This window comes from Carassius gibelio, chromosome A9 (assembly GCF_023724105.1).
Source record: "Carassius gibelio isolate Cgi1373 ecotype wild population from Czech Republic chromosome A9, carGib1.2-hapl.c, whole genome shotgun sequence".
Classification (NCBI taxonomy): Eukaryota; Metazoa; Chordata; class Actinopteri; order Cypriniformes; family Cyprinidae; genus Carassius; species Carassius gibelio.
In genome coordinates this window covers 18,361,272-18,376,953 of record NC_068379.1, presented here as the reverse complement: position 1 = coordinate 18,376,953, position 15,682 = coordinate 18,361,272, and the positions used below count along the sequence as shown (strand labels likewise).

At 35.6% G+C, this 15,682-nt stretch overlaps 1 protein-coding gene across 11 annotated transcripts in view; it reads left to right on the top strand.

Annotated features, from left to right (window-relative positions):
• The first annotated feature begins 3,159 nt into the window (after nt 1-3,159).
• Nucleotides 3,160-15,682, top strand: part of LOC128019832 (syntaxin-binding protein 5-like) — a 135,937-nt gene continuing 123,414 nt past the window's right edge. For all 11 annotated transcript variants that reach the window (XM_052606109.1, XM_052606103.1, XM_052606110.1 and 8 more), the window contains exon 1: nt 3,160-4,020. In XM_052606109.1, coding sequence (XP_052462069.1) covers nt 3,853-4,020 — 168 coding nt within the window. In that variant the 5' untranslated portion in view covers nt 3,160-3,852. The remainder of the gene's footprint in view (nt 4,021-15,682) is intronic.

Here is a 15,682-nt window from a genome sequence, read left to right as displayed (position 1 = left end):
TGAGCTGATATGCAGATAGTTGATTTGAAAAAAGAAAAAAAATGACTCAGAGCTGAAATCCAAATCAAAGACAGTGATTTTTGAGGACCTGTCAACAGAGAGAATTTTCCTTTCCTCGCTGCATGTGAACTGAAAATGAGTGCCTACTTTTAAACCACTTACATGTGTTTGAAAAGGCATTTTCACAGATGAAAATAATTAAATCAAATTACAGGAGCCATCTTAATAGACACCTCGCAGAATGCCTCAGACTCTGGTTATGAGCCAAACTACACAGCACTCACTGTATTCAACCACAGCTATCAGACTGGCTTGAGTGAGTAACATCACTGCAGCAGTTTAGCCTTCTGATTGCATTGTGAAAAGTGATGCTGCATAGAACTGCACTTAGCTTAATTGAGAATGTTGTTAGAATTTTGTTATTTCTGTGCATTTATAAAATGCTGATGGTAGTTCCAGAAGCTAGTTTTCAGAAGCTTCTGTGAATAAGCCTTTTAGCAGTTCATATGATCTTCTCTTGGGGTTAAAAAGATTGTTGGTTTAGACTGTGTCAAGCACATACAGACTGTTAAGTTGTAAATTAGCTGTTAGACTGATTTTTGCTTGCTTGTAATTTTGTATAAATGTTTTATCTAGAACAGCTTGCAGTACAATAATTTTATGTACAATCTTCCCTAGAGACATACTGTATGGTGTAAAGTGCCTTTCTCAAGGGCACGGTCATGACAAGTATCCCGTATGACACTTCTAGCTGGGATCAAATCCTTAACATTTATTTTAAGTGTAAACTGAATCCTTCACTTTTTTAGTTTTATTTCATACATAAATTTTAATTATTTAATAAATTATCCACCGCCTGCATTGCTAATGGTTTTCCCACATCATATTTTAATCAGTGTAATGCCCAGTTAAAACTCTCCAACTGCATTGCACTATGGGATACCTTACGTGTTCATGTTCCCTAATCCATGTCTGCAGGTTCGAGCAGGAAGATTAATACAGCGGCCCCGTTGCGCAGCACGCCCCATGGCGTTGTCTTGGCAGCTGCGTTATCTTGGATGCTGTTTACCCTGAGGGAGCCATGAAGAGGATTATTTTGCTTTTTCTCACTCCCAAATCCTCTCAACAAAGGGATTTATTCTGTAATACATCCACCAAGCAGCAGAGGGAGAAGGCCCCTACTGAGTTCCTTTAGCAACACTGCCTTACGTGCATCAGTGGTGATAGGCCAAATAATAACCCAGCTAAGATAAACAAGTCCATGGGATATGTGTCCAGTGATGAGATACATTAGCACAAGAAACATAATTTTTAAATTAGCATTTACAAAATCGTCGAATTGAAAAACTTTTTGGTTACAAATGTTTGGTTTGTATCTCTCACTATTAAAGTTCAGACTCTGATTCTGTTCTATATACAGTCATAGAAAATGTTGTTTGAAGTATGTGCCAATAAAGAGGCCTTGACATTCATGATGAAAAGTATATTTAATGAAGAGATTTTAAAAAGCAATTACATGTGGCAGCCTACTGAGCTTAGTCAGTTAATTGGGGGAGCTGGAGTCTGATCTATAATTATATAACCAATAAACAATCAAAGCAACTGATAACTGAAAATGTCAGGATAAAAATACTTGAAAGCATAATGTTTCTACTCTGTAATCATGGTAATTATGAACTCCCCTCTAGTCTTTTTAAAGAGGATGGAGTGAAAGAGAATGCAGTGTGTTTGATTCCAAAAGCACCTTTAAGCACCCAGATCTCTATGGAACTTACAAAATAATCTTCAAGATCTCTTAAGACTGTCAGCAGTTTTGAGGCACCTATAAATTGTTTAATAGTGTGTTAAATAGTGTGTGTGTGGGTGTGTGTGTGTGTGTGTGTGTGTGTGTGTGTATGTGTGTGAATGTGTTTATACAGTAGATGCTTAGAATAGCCTTTCTGCATTATATATTATATTATATTATATTTTAAATATAATTAAGTAAATAAAATAATTAATTTAATATTTTAAATATAATTAACTAAATCAAATCAACTTTTAAAGGTAGTTTGCAGGTAAGTTGTTCCAAGCATCTTTTAGAAGTTGTAATTTTAGTTATAGTTAAAAGTTTAGTTGGAATGAAGTTTGAAATGCAAATGAAGAACAATTAATAGAACATATAAAAGACATAATATATGTTGTTTAAAACTGAAATGTGGTTATTAAGACCAAACAAATCCTTGCAGAGCTGGTGACTGCTTCTCTTAATCTTTATTGGATACTGTACTTTTGGATAAACTATAATATATGTATAGTCTTAACAGATTTAAAAGTAGACTATAATACATTTGGCTAAATTAGAAGAAAAAACAATTAGAAGCTATTAGATTTATCATAGCTTCGTTTGTGTAAATGATGTTCCATCTAATCAGAAGATTCTGAATGAAATTCACAGAAGCATCATCAGCATCAAAATCTCTGTAGCTGGTATCAACAACATGAGCCAATTTCAGCCGAAAAGACTCAATGGAATAAGACGTGCCAAGGGGAGAGATGATGTAAGCGCTTATGTAATCTGCATCTGCTAGATGCACATCACAGCGCCCCCTGGAGGCCACTGCTGCCTGTCAGAGGAGTCACATTACGGACTGGATGAGATGGAAAGAGAGTGACTATAACTAGGTTACCACAATTCAGCCACTGCTCCAACGTATCTCCTTAAGTTTGGTATAACATTTTATTTATTTGTGTAGTTATTAAGCAAATATGAATCTTTTTCAGTTGTTTTGAGAGAAGTCATTTAACAATGAAAGCATAAACTATACCTCTACGAGCCACAGCTAGCAGCTCTGCAGGACGTTATACCGATGTCAAACTGGATACCAACATAATGTAAGGAACGTTTGTGGTCCTCTGAGTTTTAAATATCTAAAATATTTGAATTTAAGTTGTTGGCATGAAAAAAATACTGTATATTTGAGTTTGGTGCAATATAGATAACATTAAGTTTAAGAAAATATCTGCAAATAATTAAATCACTATTTCATTGTTTGTGGTTTCTGAAGCACATGGTCCAATCGCAGCAGCCGGAAGGCGGGGATTGCAGTAGGGCCGTAGCACATGGTCCAACCAGGACACAGATGGGTGTGGCTGTCTTTCACTCAATCTTTCAGCACCTTGGACAGCAGCTCGCACTCGACTGCGGGAGAGATTCTGGGTGCTGGTCAATTGTGCTCGCCTCCTCTTCTCCCAAATTATTCAGAAGAAAGAAATAGAGAAGGGGATTTCACAGACATCTTTCAGGTCGTGAAATATAATGTCCTTTCGCGGCGATTTCTGATCCATTTTTGACGTTGGCACGTCGCTATATGCTGCTTCTCTGCGGCGTGTGTCCTCTGCGTCCGGGATCCCAAACAACAAGCTTCAGCGTGAGTTTTGCCATGTACAGCGATTGAACCTCGATAAAATACGGCAAGTAACATTCATTTTACCAAAGTACACTGTACTACTTTACTATGTTTCTGACATGCCTCCTGAGAACGTTTACTAGTTGGATGCGATACCGTCCTGCGTAAGTGCCATGAAGTTTCTTGGTTCTTCTCCAGCCTGGTTCAGGCTTTAATGCGCACTGAACCTCAACTCGCCTTTTCCCCCAAATCCATCATCTTATTTTTATGATCATCAGCCTTATTTTGGAAGATGAGCTTTTTTTGCGACTTTTCGTGAACATAAATTTTGAAAGGAAGAAGAAACGAAGAGTCTGAATTCGTGCTGTGAAGCCGCATCATATCTTATGCCGTATTAATCGTCTCGACGGCACGTTTTGAGATTGTTCAAGAGAAACGTTGAAATATAAACACAAGGATAAAGATGAAGAAGTTCCGGAAGGTTTTGGACGGGTTGACCACTTCTTCACCTGTCAATCCAGGTGGATCACCCGCGTGCGGCAGTGCGGCTGGGACCCCCGGTACGGCACCGACACCGCGGGAGCTGGAAATACAGGAGACACTAATGTCTGAGCACTTCCAAATCTGCAAGGTGGGTGCCCCTTTCTAGCTTGTCGCAAAGGACTCGTCTGACATTGCAATAGAGACGAGCAGCTAGTTTTGGCCAAGAGGCCTGTGCTAATCAATGCAGCTGTTGGGGAACTGTTGTCGATAGAGCCACAATAGAAATTGCAATGCACAAGCAGCCGATACACTACACAGAGACACATACTGTAGTGCAAAGACATTGTGAACCACAAATAGGTAAGAAGATATTTTAAAGAATTTTGGTAACAAAACAGTTTCGTTGACCATTGACGTCCTTTTTAGAGACAAAAACACAGACAGACATTTCTTAAATTATAATATTTTTTTCCACAGAAGACAGAAAGACATACAGTTTTCGAATTATATGAATCATGACAATTCTTTGTGTTAGCTATCCTTTAAAGTTCCCGGCAGTCAGTTCTGACTCTCTCTTTTAAAGGGCTCAGCCACTGACACTGTTTCTTAGTCAAGTGTTTAAGCATCAGTGTGACCATACTGAAGTGTTAAATGGATAGTTTACACACAAATTAAAATTCTTCAGTGTTTCTCAGTCCCGCCTTTCACATAACCAAGACCATACTGAAATGTTAAATTGATAGTTCACACGAAAATAATAGTTCTGTCATAATGTACTGACCCTCATGTTGATTCAAACCTGCATTATGTTTTTTTTCTTCAGTAGAACACAAAAAAGGAGTTGTTAAAGACTGACAACCTCCATTCACCAATTCATTTTTCATCTCCTTTAGTAGAAGAAAGTTATCCGTCTGTCTGTCGTTAAATCGTCATATCTTTATAGTTCTACAGTAGGCTAGTAAATGCATTGGGAGTGAGATGCTCAGGATTAGGCATTCTTGGGACACAATTCCCGCAGTTAAGTTAAGTTATAGGGAGTCGATGACATAACCGAGGCGTCTGTCGTAGTCTCCGGGTTTGTGTGAATTCTCTTGAAGCTATTTTTAGACCCTATTGGAGCCGGTCGTTCTGGCGGAAGCTGACTGCAGCGCTTCTGCCTCCCCTTGAATCGGTTCGGCTCGAGCTTGAAATTTGGAGTAAACAAGTCACTGTAGAGCGATCGAGGACGGACTCGTGTTGTTTTCCAGTTAATTAGCGGAAAAGCGGTAAGAGAGAACGAATGATACGTGCACAAATCATAGTTTATGAATCTGTTTGTGAATATTCCCAGCATGGCACATTCATTCACTACTGGCTGGCACACGCCTCGTTCTCACCATGTACAGTGTGTGCTTTCCCCGGTAATATAGGAGAAAGTCGCGCAGATACAGACCCAACAGCCCCGATTTACGTTTTGTTTTAATTGATATGACTTGCAAACGATTCACAATCATAACATGTAGAAGCTTACAGGATTGGTTAAAGAATTAATCGGCAGCTAAACAAATGGTAAAACACCACATGTTGTCAGAATACATTTCTATCTGAGGTAGTACCTATATGTGACTTTGTTATTCCTATATACAAGACCGTTTTTCTAACTTATGAATGTACCTGTATTCATTTAAAGGAACAGTTCACCCCAACATTTGCTCACCTTAAATCAATCAAAAATGTAGATTAGTTTGTTTCTTCATCTGAAGAGAATTTGACAAAAGTTAACATTACATCACTTTACTTAAGTGGCTCCTCTGCAGTTGAATGGGTGCCGTTAGAATGCTGTCCAACCAGCTGATAAAAAGAAATGAACTCATCTACACTGCTCATTTTTTTTCAAAGAGGTTTTTTTTCTCTCTCTCTTTAAATGTCCATTCTTTTAAAATAGATTGCTATTTATTATATCAGTTTGATGATGTAAAACACTGATTTTAAAAGTAACTGAATTCAAAGTAGTTTGCTCACTAAGGTGGGTTTATTCTAGGCCACACATGTTGAACATATACTAGAAGGAACCCTGTGGCTCATGAATATGAGATTGTAATGCTGTATTTATACATATCAGAAACGGGACTGTCTGAGATCCTCACTAAGAATTGAAAATTGTCTGAAATGTCTTACATTTTCATGATACAACATCTTTAATGTTAAGGAAACATGATCTATACAAGAAAACAACATAAGCAATCTTGAATTGTATGAGTTTTTATTCTAGAGAAAAGTATAAAGGATCTGCCTTGTGGTCTGTCGAGGGATGTGTTCTGTTGTTCTGTGCGATGTTGACAGAGAGAGTGCTCTGGAGACGCACATCTGAAACAGATTGCCGAATACCCTCTCATGTGCTCAAGAACACTCGGTGACACCCATTTCTGGTAATGATCACTCAACTGAATCATGAGCTTTGACAACAGCTCCAGTCATGGGCTGTCATGTTTCATGTGTGGTAGAATTTAGATTTCTCTCCCCCAGTCTCACTTCTGTTTATTCCCGGATGGATCTGTCATGCACACAGGAATAGTAGAGTCAAAGACATGGAGCAAAAATAGAAAAACATGTAAATGTGTATTTAACATCATAATGGAAGGTAAAAACAGCAGGGATCTTGTTTTTTTTTTTTAAGCCAATCAGCAAGATTTTGCTCTGGCAAATGACAACAAACAAGGTAGATACTGAGGTATAATTCTACTAGTCCTCTGTCAACAATGTTGGCTTCCTCTCCAGTGCTCTGAGACCGCAGTGGTGGCACAGCCTGTGCTCTAGAGCAGCCCGCTCTGTCTGCGTGTATCCTCATCTCTCAACAGGTAAGCTGTGCTCACTCAACCAAAGGGAAAAAAGGATGAATTGTACTGTATAGTCTCTATTGCTGATAGATAGATTTTATTTTCATCATCAACACTGTTTATAGGTTCAACAGAGTAGTATGACCAGATAGATGCAATGGGACTGATAGTAGCAAAGATCTAAAAATAAGCCATACAAATTATGAGTGAGCTTATTCTGAGTATCTCCACCACTATGAAAGATCTGTGTTAAAATCCTTCCCATTAATACACTGTAAAAAATAAGTGTAATTTTAACTGTAAAATGTTGTAAAAACGCTACGGAAAAAAACTGATAATAGGTTAACAGTAAGTTCCCGTACTATATACAGGGAAAAACTGTAAAAGATCTAACAAAGCATTTAATGTAAATTTACAGTAAAATTCTGTTAATTATACAGCTTTTAGAAGTAAAAAAAGAACAAATCAATGTATAATTTACAGTCTAAAACTGTAAACTGATATTCCCAGAATTCCCTGCGTGACACTCCACGTTTGAAAGTATTTTGTTTAAATAATCATGTTTTTAAATAGTTCTTGTTATCAGTTATGTACATTTGAGCTTTATGTTACATCTTCTGTTGCTTAATGAAAGTTTTTTGCATTATTTAAGTATCACGTGTGTTACCATGATGGTGTTTTGTGTTTCCATAAATGTGCACCTTCTATATGTTAATATATACTTCTGCTTGTGGTGAAGCTACTTGTGATGAGCTTTGATACTTCATGTGGCTTTCTCTTATACAGTATCATCTTTATTATTATGGTGGTTGTCAGTATTTTCAAGGTACAAAACAGATTTAATTTTGTGTGTTGTTGAATTTACTGGTTTATATTCACATTTTCTTGTTTGTAAATTACAGCTTTATATTGTAAAATTAACAGTTTTTTGACGTAAATGTGTTTACAGTTTTCTGTATTTTTACAAAATTATTCTGGCAACCACAGCTGCCAAAAAGTTTTTGTAAAAACAACAAGAAATTTTTTACAGTGTAGCTTTATTTATATTTTATGTAAAAATAAATAAACAAATAAATACAGAGAAAAGAATCACCCCTCTTTTAAAACAATCACACACACACAGTTGACACAGTTTTTTTTTTTTTTTTTTTTTTTTTGCTTTATCCAGCTGTATTTACTCAGTGCTACCTGTAACATCATCTAAATGAAAGATATAACACCAACATCTCAAAAAAAAAAAAAAAAAAAAAAAAAAAAAAAAAGAATCACAGAGTTAATCGGCAGCTAAACAAATGGTAAAACACCACATGTTGTCAGAATAAATTTCTATCTGAGGTAGTACCTATATGTGACTTTGTTATTCCTATATACAAGACCGTTTTTCTAACTTATGAATGTACCTGTATGCAAAGTACCAACAAATTCTTGAGGAAAATCTGCTGCCCTCTGCCAGAAAGATGCCAATGGGAAGAAGGTTTACCTTCCAACATAACAATGACCCAAAGCACACAACTAAACTGAGCACACAGTGGTTTTAGGAAAAGCTTTATTCTAAGAATACTATAAATCAAATATATTGTAATCTTTTAGAAAAACTAAAAATATTCAGCAATACACAATTATTATAATTTTTTAAAAATATTATTAGAATATTATTATATTATTATTATTAGAACTTTTTCAGAAAGAATGCATTAAAATGTATGAATTGTATTCAAATCAAATCAATTAAATTCTGGAAAAAAATAAAATAATTAGTTTTATGAAACAACAACTGTTGCAAAGAAATATCTCTTTCTGAAGATTCATGTCACACTGAAATCTGGAGTAATGGCTGCAAAGCAAACAAACAAACAAAAATGTTTGCAATAGTAATAAATTACATTTTACATTCTTTTTTTACAATAGAAAACTGCCATTAAACTGCATTTAAAATCGGAATAATATTTCACTATATTACTTCTTGTACACTATTTTTGATCAAATAAATGCAGAATTAGAGACTTCTTTCATTGTATCTCGAAGATCCTCACAGTAGATTTTCCCACTGAAGGGTCTGAGCATCCAGAACAGTTTTATTGCTCTCTCTATTTCGAGAGAGGAATGACATCTAAAGATGTGTGTAGTAGTGACATGTAGCAGTGACTCATAAAGAGTTTCCTGTCAGTGCTGTTTGAAACCATATTTTTCTCTAACTCTCCCTCACATTTTTTCTTTATCTCCTTATTTTTACATCTGCTGAATTGAAAGATTTCAAATGGTGGCACTTGTTTGAACCTAATTGTTATTTCTTTCCATCATTCATACTCTGTGCTGTCTCTCCAGTGACAGAGCAGGGATAAGATAGTTAATACTCCAAACAGCGCCGTGCTTGTAATCACCCATAAATGAATAGCCCTATTCAGTCAATCTATATCCTTCATACCTTTTTCCACTCCACTTCTCTGATCCCCCTTCATTTTCTCTTGTTGTTTAGTGTCTCGCACAGAGGATTTTGTGTATTTTTGTGCTTGTTTTGATGTTAAGTAAAAAAAAAAAAAAAAAAAAAACCTTGCTAGCTGCTGTTACATAAAATGATAGATTAATGTGGTGTATTTAACATTATGCATTTAAACTGCTACATTTTCAGATGTAAAAAAAAAAATAAAGTAAGCCTATTGCCACTTCAAAGTAAAACCTAAAAAAGTTATTGTTTGAAATTTATCAAATATGGCAGTATTTAAAAGCTTATTAAAATCAATATTTTGTTATTTATAGTTATTATTGTATTTTAACAACAACAACAATAATAGCAATAACTATACAGTGTATAGTAAAAAAAAAAAAAAAATATATATATTTTTATATAATAAATTATCAAAATTACAAGAAATACAATAAATTATGATATATAAAGTCACAAATGGGAGATAAAAAGTCACAAAACATAAAGTCAGATTGTGAGATGTAATGCTGCGATTATGAGAAATAATGAAGCAAGTGGGAGATATAAAGTAGTACGAGCGTAAACAGATTTCCTAGATTTCTGACAGCCTTCTGTTAAGGAACTGTGCACTTTAAATTGTCACTCTCTTCAGGCTCGATAACCGTAACATGTATACTGACAGTGAAAGTGAAAGAGACAAATGTAACGTCTGGCTAGAATTGTGCAATTGCCTCAAACACCATCCAGTGCTCAATTAAGAAGTTGTTGCATCACCTCCATCTCAACCTCACTGCCAACATTCATCAATATTTGTTTCAAGTCAGTGATGATATCACACCCAACAGATGCGTCCATTTGTGAGTGGCATCCTTCCACAGCCTCCCTTTCTGATTCAGCATTGAACAGTCTGTTTCTCTCTGGATAGGTGAGGGATAGCTGATATGTCTGTAGAAGGAAATCCAGTTAGGCACATGCACGCTCAAGTACACAATGGCTTGTAAGCTCAGTAATTGCATTTTAACTCTCGCTCTTAGCGCAGCTTGATGCCCGCAGCATAAACAGCAGCAGGGCTCAAACAAACTGCGCCTACACATTCTGTTCAAGTGACATTTTGATATATATTATATGTATACAGCAGCTCTGACAAAGACTAGATGGATAGATGGACAAATTACCAGTCTTGTTGCCATTCAAAGAAAAAATACTCTCAATTAACCTTCATGTTGTGCTGTGTTTGTTTTTAATCTCGTGGTATTTTTGATTGGATTTTGTCTAATTGTTTTAGTTTCTGTCGTATTCTATTGTGTGTATGCAGGATGATGGTCTGTTCTTTAATTGATTGGTGACAGAACTGCTTTTAAAGTGGGCTGTTTGCCCTCATGTGGTTTCATGGGGGTGATGGCACACTTACTGACCCAATAAAAGAGCCTCATTTCTCTTATCTGGTATCAGCCCTCCTCCCCCCTATCCAGCCACCACTCAGTACTCTCTGTCTTCTTCTTGTTCACTCAATTGTTTTAACATTATTTGGTGGACTTGAGGCTTAATGTCATTTCAGGCTGACTGAACCAGATTCCTGATAGACAGTGGTTAGACAGTGAATCCTGCTCTGTTTATTTTATTCTTTCCTTATTTTGTAGACATCTTCCTTATTTCAAAAAAAATTTCTTTTCAAAATTATATAACCGTATGTCTTGGGGTTACAGCTTATAAATGTGAGTCAAATTTTCCCTACATTATGGAGATTAGATGAATAATTAAACAATTATGGGGATGGGCGGATGAGAAAAATTACATTGTAAACATGCTTAGTCATGTTTTCGTGCAAATGTAAAAATAACAAAAAATTGTAAGCTGAACAAAATGTTACTTTGAAATTAATTTACTTTTCTCAGAAATTGCCAACAAATGTTTCAAATAATTACAAAGAAACAGCAAAAAACACTTTGAATTAAACATGGCATTTTCAAGAAATAAGCTTCAAAAATGTTTTACATATATTTAGTTTGATATAAATATATTTCCTTAAATAGATCATTTATTTAAGTATGTATTTATTTATTTGCTTGCTTGCTAGAAATATTTTCTCCCCCTCTTATCACTTTTCCTTGTCTGTTTCTAACCTTATGGATGCATTCTAAGTCAGATTGCATTTGTAGTTTCTACAGTCTAAAGAGATTTTGTTATTTATGAGTTTTTTTTTTCAAAGTAACTTACAGAAGACTTGTTACAGGCATGCTCCTGCTTGAGCAACCTGGGGTTAAGTGATTTGTTGAAGGCAATCCCCAGTACTGTACGTCTCTCAGTCACCAAATAACACATCTTTGAAAGAGCAACTTCTGAGCAATAAAACTATCCTCTGGATTGCAGGGATTGTACCTTAGACCCTAAAATGAAGCAACAAAGTGGCCTACACCCTGCCCTACTCTCATTCTCAGACAGACCAACCACAGATCGTTCATGTCTGTTTCACAAAAAGAGCTTGAATGAAAACAAAATTGGCAATCCAAATATGACTGTCACGCATCTATGTAATTTAGACTAAGGATTTGTTGAAGTTTGGGAGTTAATGTATGTCACTGAGTTCTTGAAAGATAAAGATTTTGTTTGAGGCAGTTAGTAGTGCATGTATCAAAATAGTTTCAGAGTTATTTATATTTACACTGATTAATTTAGCAGATGTTTTTAATCAAAGTGACTTGCAATTAAGAAGTGTAACATAAGAAATTAATTCAAAGGAGACAGTAAAATGAAGTAAAAATGTAATGCAATACCAAAGTGATTTGATATGATTAGATTTTTTTTTATTTGATTTTTTACATTTTTTGATTTGTTACATTTAGTCTGTAACCGTTGTTCCAGGAATAAGATGCTTTAGGAAAAAGTGCCTACTTCAGAAAGTGCTAATGTAACTTTATTTAACACTAGACCTGCCCCTTTTCCTATCAGACACATCAACACATCACAAGAGCTAGTATGGCATTTGTTGCTGATCATGAGTTTGAAACTGAGATTTAAAGATTGAATATGATCTTCAATTTGGGCAAAAATCTCAGGCATTAAAAGTTCAAAAGTTTCCTTTCTGGCTGAAGGATTGAGAGGATGTAGCTCTAGCTTCATGAACATGATTCATACACCACAAAGTGCCAATCTGGAAGCTTCTCTTCCTGAACCGTGTACGGATAAATTGTGGGATATTAGAGGCATAGAGCTTATTAGGGAACAGCAGTCCGAGTGTCTCCACTATATGTACCAGGCAGCTCTAAGAGATTTGATACACATGACCGAAGAAGTTTACTAGAGCAGTGGTTCTCAAACCTGCCCTGGAGTACCCTACCCTGCCCCTACCTAAATTGCACATTTTGTATGTCTTCCTAAATTATCACATATGATTCAACTCTGCAAGAGACTGCAAGACCTGAAGTGCATGTAAATATATATATATATATATATATATATATATATATATATATATATATATATATATATATATATATATATATATATATATATATATATACTCTGCTCTGATATAAACACATGATATTACAAAGTAACAGTTTTTGTGTGCAAAAGACATCTACTATGTGTGTGGCATTAATAGTTCCCTCAATACATTTTTAATACATGCTGCATTAGTAATGATTTCAACAGACATTTATACAGAGCATTTTTGCTTACACTATGTTATATTGCATTGCAGCAATAGAACAATGCTGTGTCTTATAAAGTGCATGGGAGAGAAGCGATTATATGAATGGATCTGATGTCGACAGTCCATCCAAGAATATTTGGAAGAATGTATGGCAATACCTGTTGTATCGCTAAAACGATGATGATAATGTGTGAGCATGCTTGTGAGAGACACAGCACAAGAGTGAGAGCGAGATCTGCAGTCTTATGCACAGAGCGGTGCATGAGAGCGCTGGATGTGTGGTCTATTTTTAGATTGGGGTCTAGACTCGCCCACCCTTCCCTCTGAAAGAAGAAGCTGAGTGAATGAGCGAGAAAGAGAGTTCATTGTTGTGTGTTGGAATATTTGTAGCAATGGAAAAAGAGTGGTATAAAATTTAATTAGATAGAGATAGATAGAGCTTGAGGGAGCCAGAGAAACCCTTGCTCAGTGTTCTGGAGAGTTCTATGACATCAGTGCCAGCCGGGTCTCTTTACTGTATGCTGCTATCATCCTTCCTGTGCCTTTCCAATGCAGAATTAAAAGCATTGTCTACTATGAACCGAAAAACCAAAATTGAAGACGAAGGCCTGATATGTACGGGGTGAGAAAAAGAGCAAAACATGGATCTTCTGTGCCATGAAATATGGATGAGGCTTTAAAGATTGGGGCCGGTAGATGTATTTTTCATCCTCTCTCTGTAGTATGTATATTTAATGTTAAATGACTCTCTTGTCTGGGGCCTGTTTGCATTAATAAGGGGAGGTTCCAGGGGTTTCGTGTCTCCTTCCTGCCACAGGTCGCATCACCCTGCTGGGACAGACAGGAGGTCAGTGCCCCCTTGTGTGTCAACCTCTTCCCCAGCCCATGATTAAAGGCTGCAGAGCTGCCAAACCCAGACCACCCACCCTGACTCCAGCTGCGGGAGACGGGTGTGTGTGTGTGTGAGGAATATTCTGCACTGTTTTCAACATAATGTCTGCATATCATGCTGTCGATTACCACAGATAATGATTTTAAATATTTAAATTAGTATATACTTTAGAAGGCATATGATGAATTTTATTAAGGTTCCATTGATATGCAATAAATTGATGTAACAATAAATTGATACCACATATGCTCCATATATCCATTTGTAAAGACTAATTAATATTTACAATCATACTTTCATGAGGGTTTATTGTATAGTGAAAAAAAAAAAAAACTTTTTGGGTGAATAAATGAAGACAGAATTTTCATATTTTGGGTAAGCTGTCCCTTTATGGCATATATGGTCAAAACAGTGTGTTTCCTAAGTGTATTTCCTATAAACACACACCTTTCCTATTTGTTTTTATAGAGAGTGGAAGGGAATTGAAATTATTCTTCTGTGTGGTCATTGATAGTCTGCCACAGATCCAGTTCTTAATGATTACTCTGTCTTTCTTTACTAGCATGAGCTGATGCAGAAAACCCACAAAAACATTCAGCCACATAGCTCCTATTAAAACATTTACACAGAACAAAATGCCACAAAGCCACAGTTCAAAAACCATATGAGGCATTATTAATGTAGAGATTTGTATTTCTATCATAGAATCACATCAGTTACTAACAGAAGTATGGGTTGAAATAAGACCAGCAGCATTACTGGAAATATTTAATTCCTTTCTGCATTATATTGCAAACTGAGAGATAGACAGATACGCCCAGGCATGTAGAAGCTGAAATAGCCCGTATGAATGACTTGGAGAAATGGAGAGCAGGGGTGCGGAGGATCATTTTAGGTTTGCTCCTTGGTTGGCACGAAAGCATACGTGTACGTGGTTGTGGCCTGACAGCCCTTTTCAGGTTTGTAAATCTTAAACATGTGGTGTGAACACATCATTTGATTCTGTGATAGGAAATTAACAAGAATGTGCTGTTTTAGTTGGATTTTTGTGGCTGAAAGATATTTAATCATGGGAAGAAAATTAGATAAAAACAATTCAAAAGTTAGGGTTTTAAATTAAGATTTTTATGTTTTTGAACTCTTGTGCTAAGCAGACCTGATTTTTTTTAATCAAAAATAGTAAAAACTATACTGTGAGAAAATATAACAATTTAAAACAATATATAGTTTATAGTATAGTATATAGTTTATATTTGAATATATTTTAAAATGTCATTTGTTTGCTGTGATGGCAAATCTGATTTTTTTAGTAGTCATTACTCCAGTCTTCAGGAATCATTCCAACATGTTGATTTTGGTTCTCGAAAAATATTTATTACTATCAATGTTAAAAACAGCTCATTATTTTTTTTCTGACTGTATAATTAACCATTAGTCTTCCATATAGCATGCATTTAGATTATGATAAACACAGTTAAACATGTAGGCTAGCATTTTGTAACATTTATAAATGTATGTACTCTCACTTTTGATCAGTTTAATTCATCTTTGAGTAAAGGTTTAATTAAAAAAAAAAAAAAAAAAAAAAAAAAAAAACAACAACAAACAAACGTGTTTTGATTCATGCAAATACTTAGAGGTACAGTTTGACCAAAAATGAATATTCTGTCATCATTTACACACCCTCATGTCGTTCCAAACCTGTGTGACATTCTATTGTCTGTGCAATACAAGATAACATTTCTTTGTACAATGAAATTCATTGGTTTCCAGTGTTGTTCAGTATATCTTGTGTGTGTGTATGTGTGTTCCACGTAAGAAAGATATTTGTACAGGTTTGAATACATCTTGACAGGATTTTCCATTTTGGTGAACTGTACCTTTAAGAGGAAAAGAACAGCATGGAATAGTAGAAATATTGTGGAGAAATTGAAAAGCTAAACAGCGGAAACAACAACCCATATCAGTATAAGAGAGAGCGAGAGACAGAGGGAGAGGATAGGAGAGAAACTGAGAGATGAA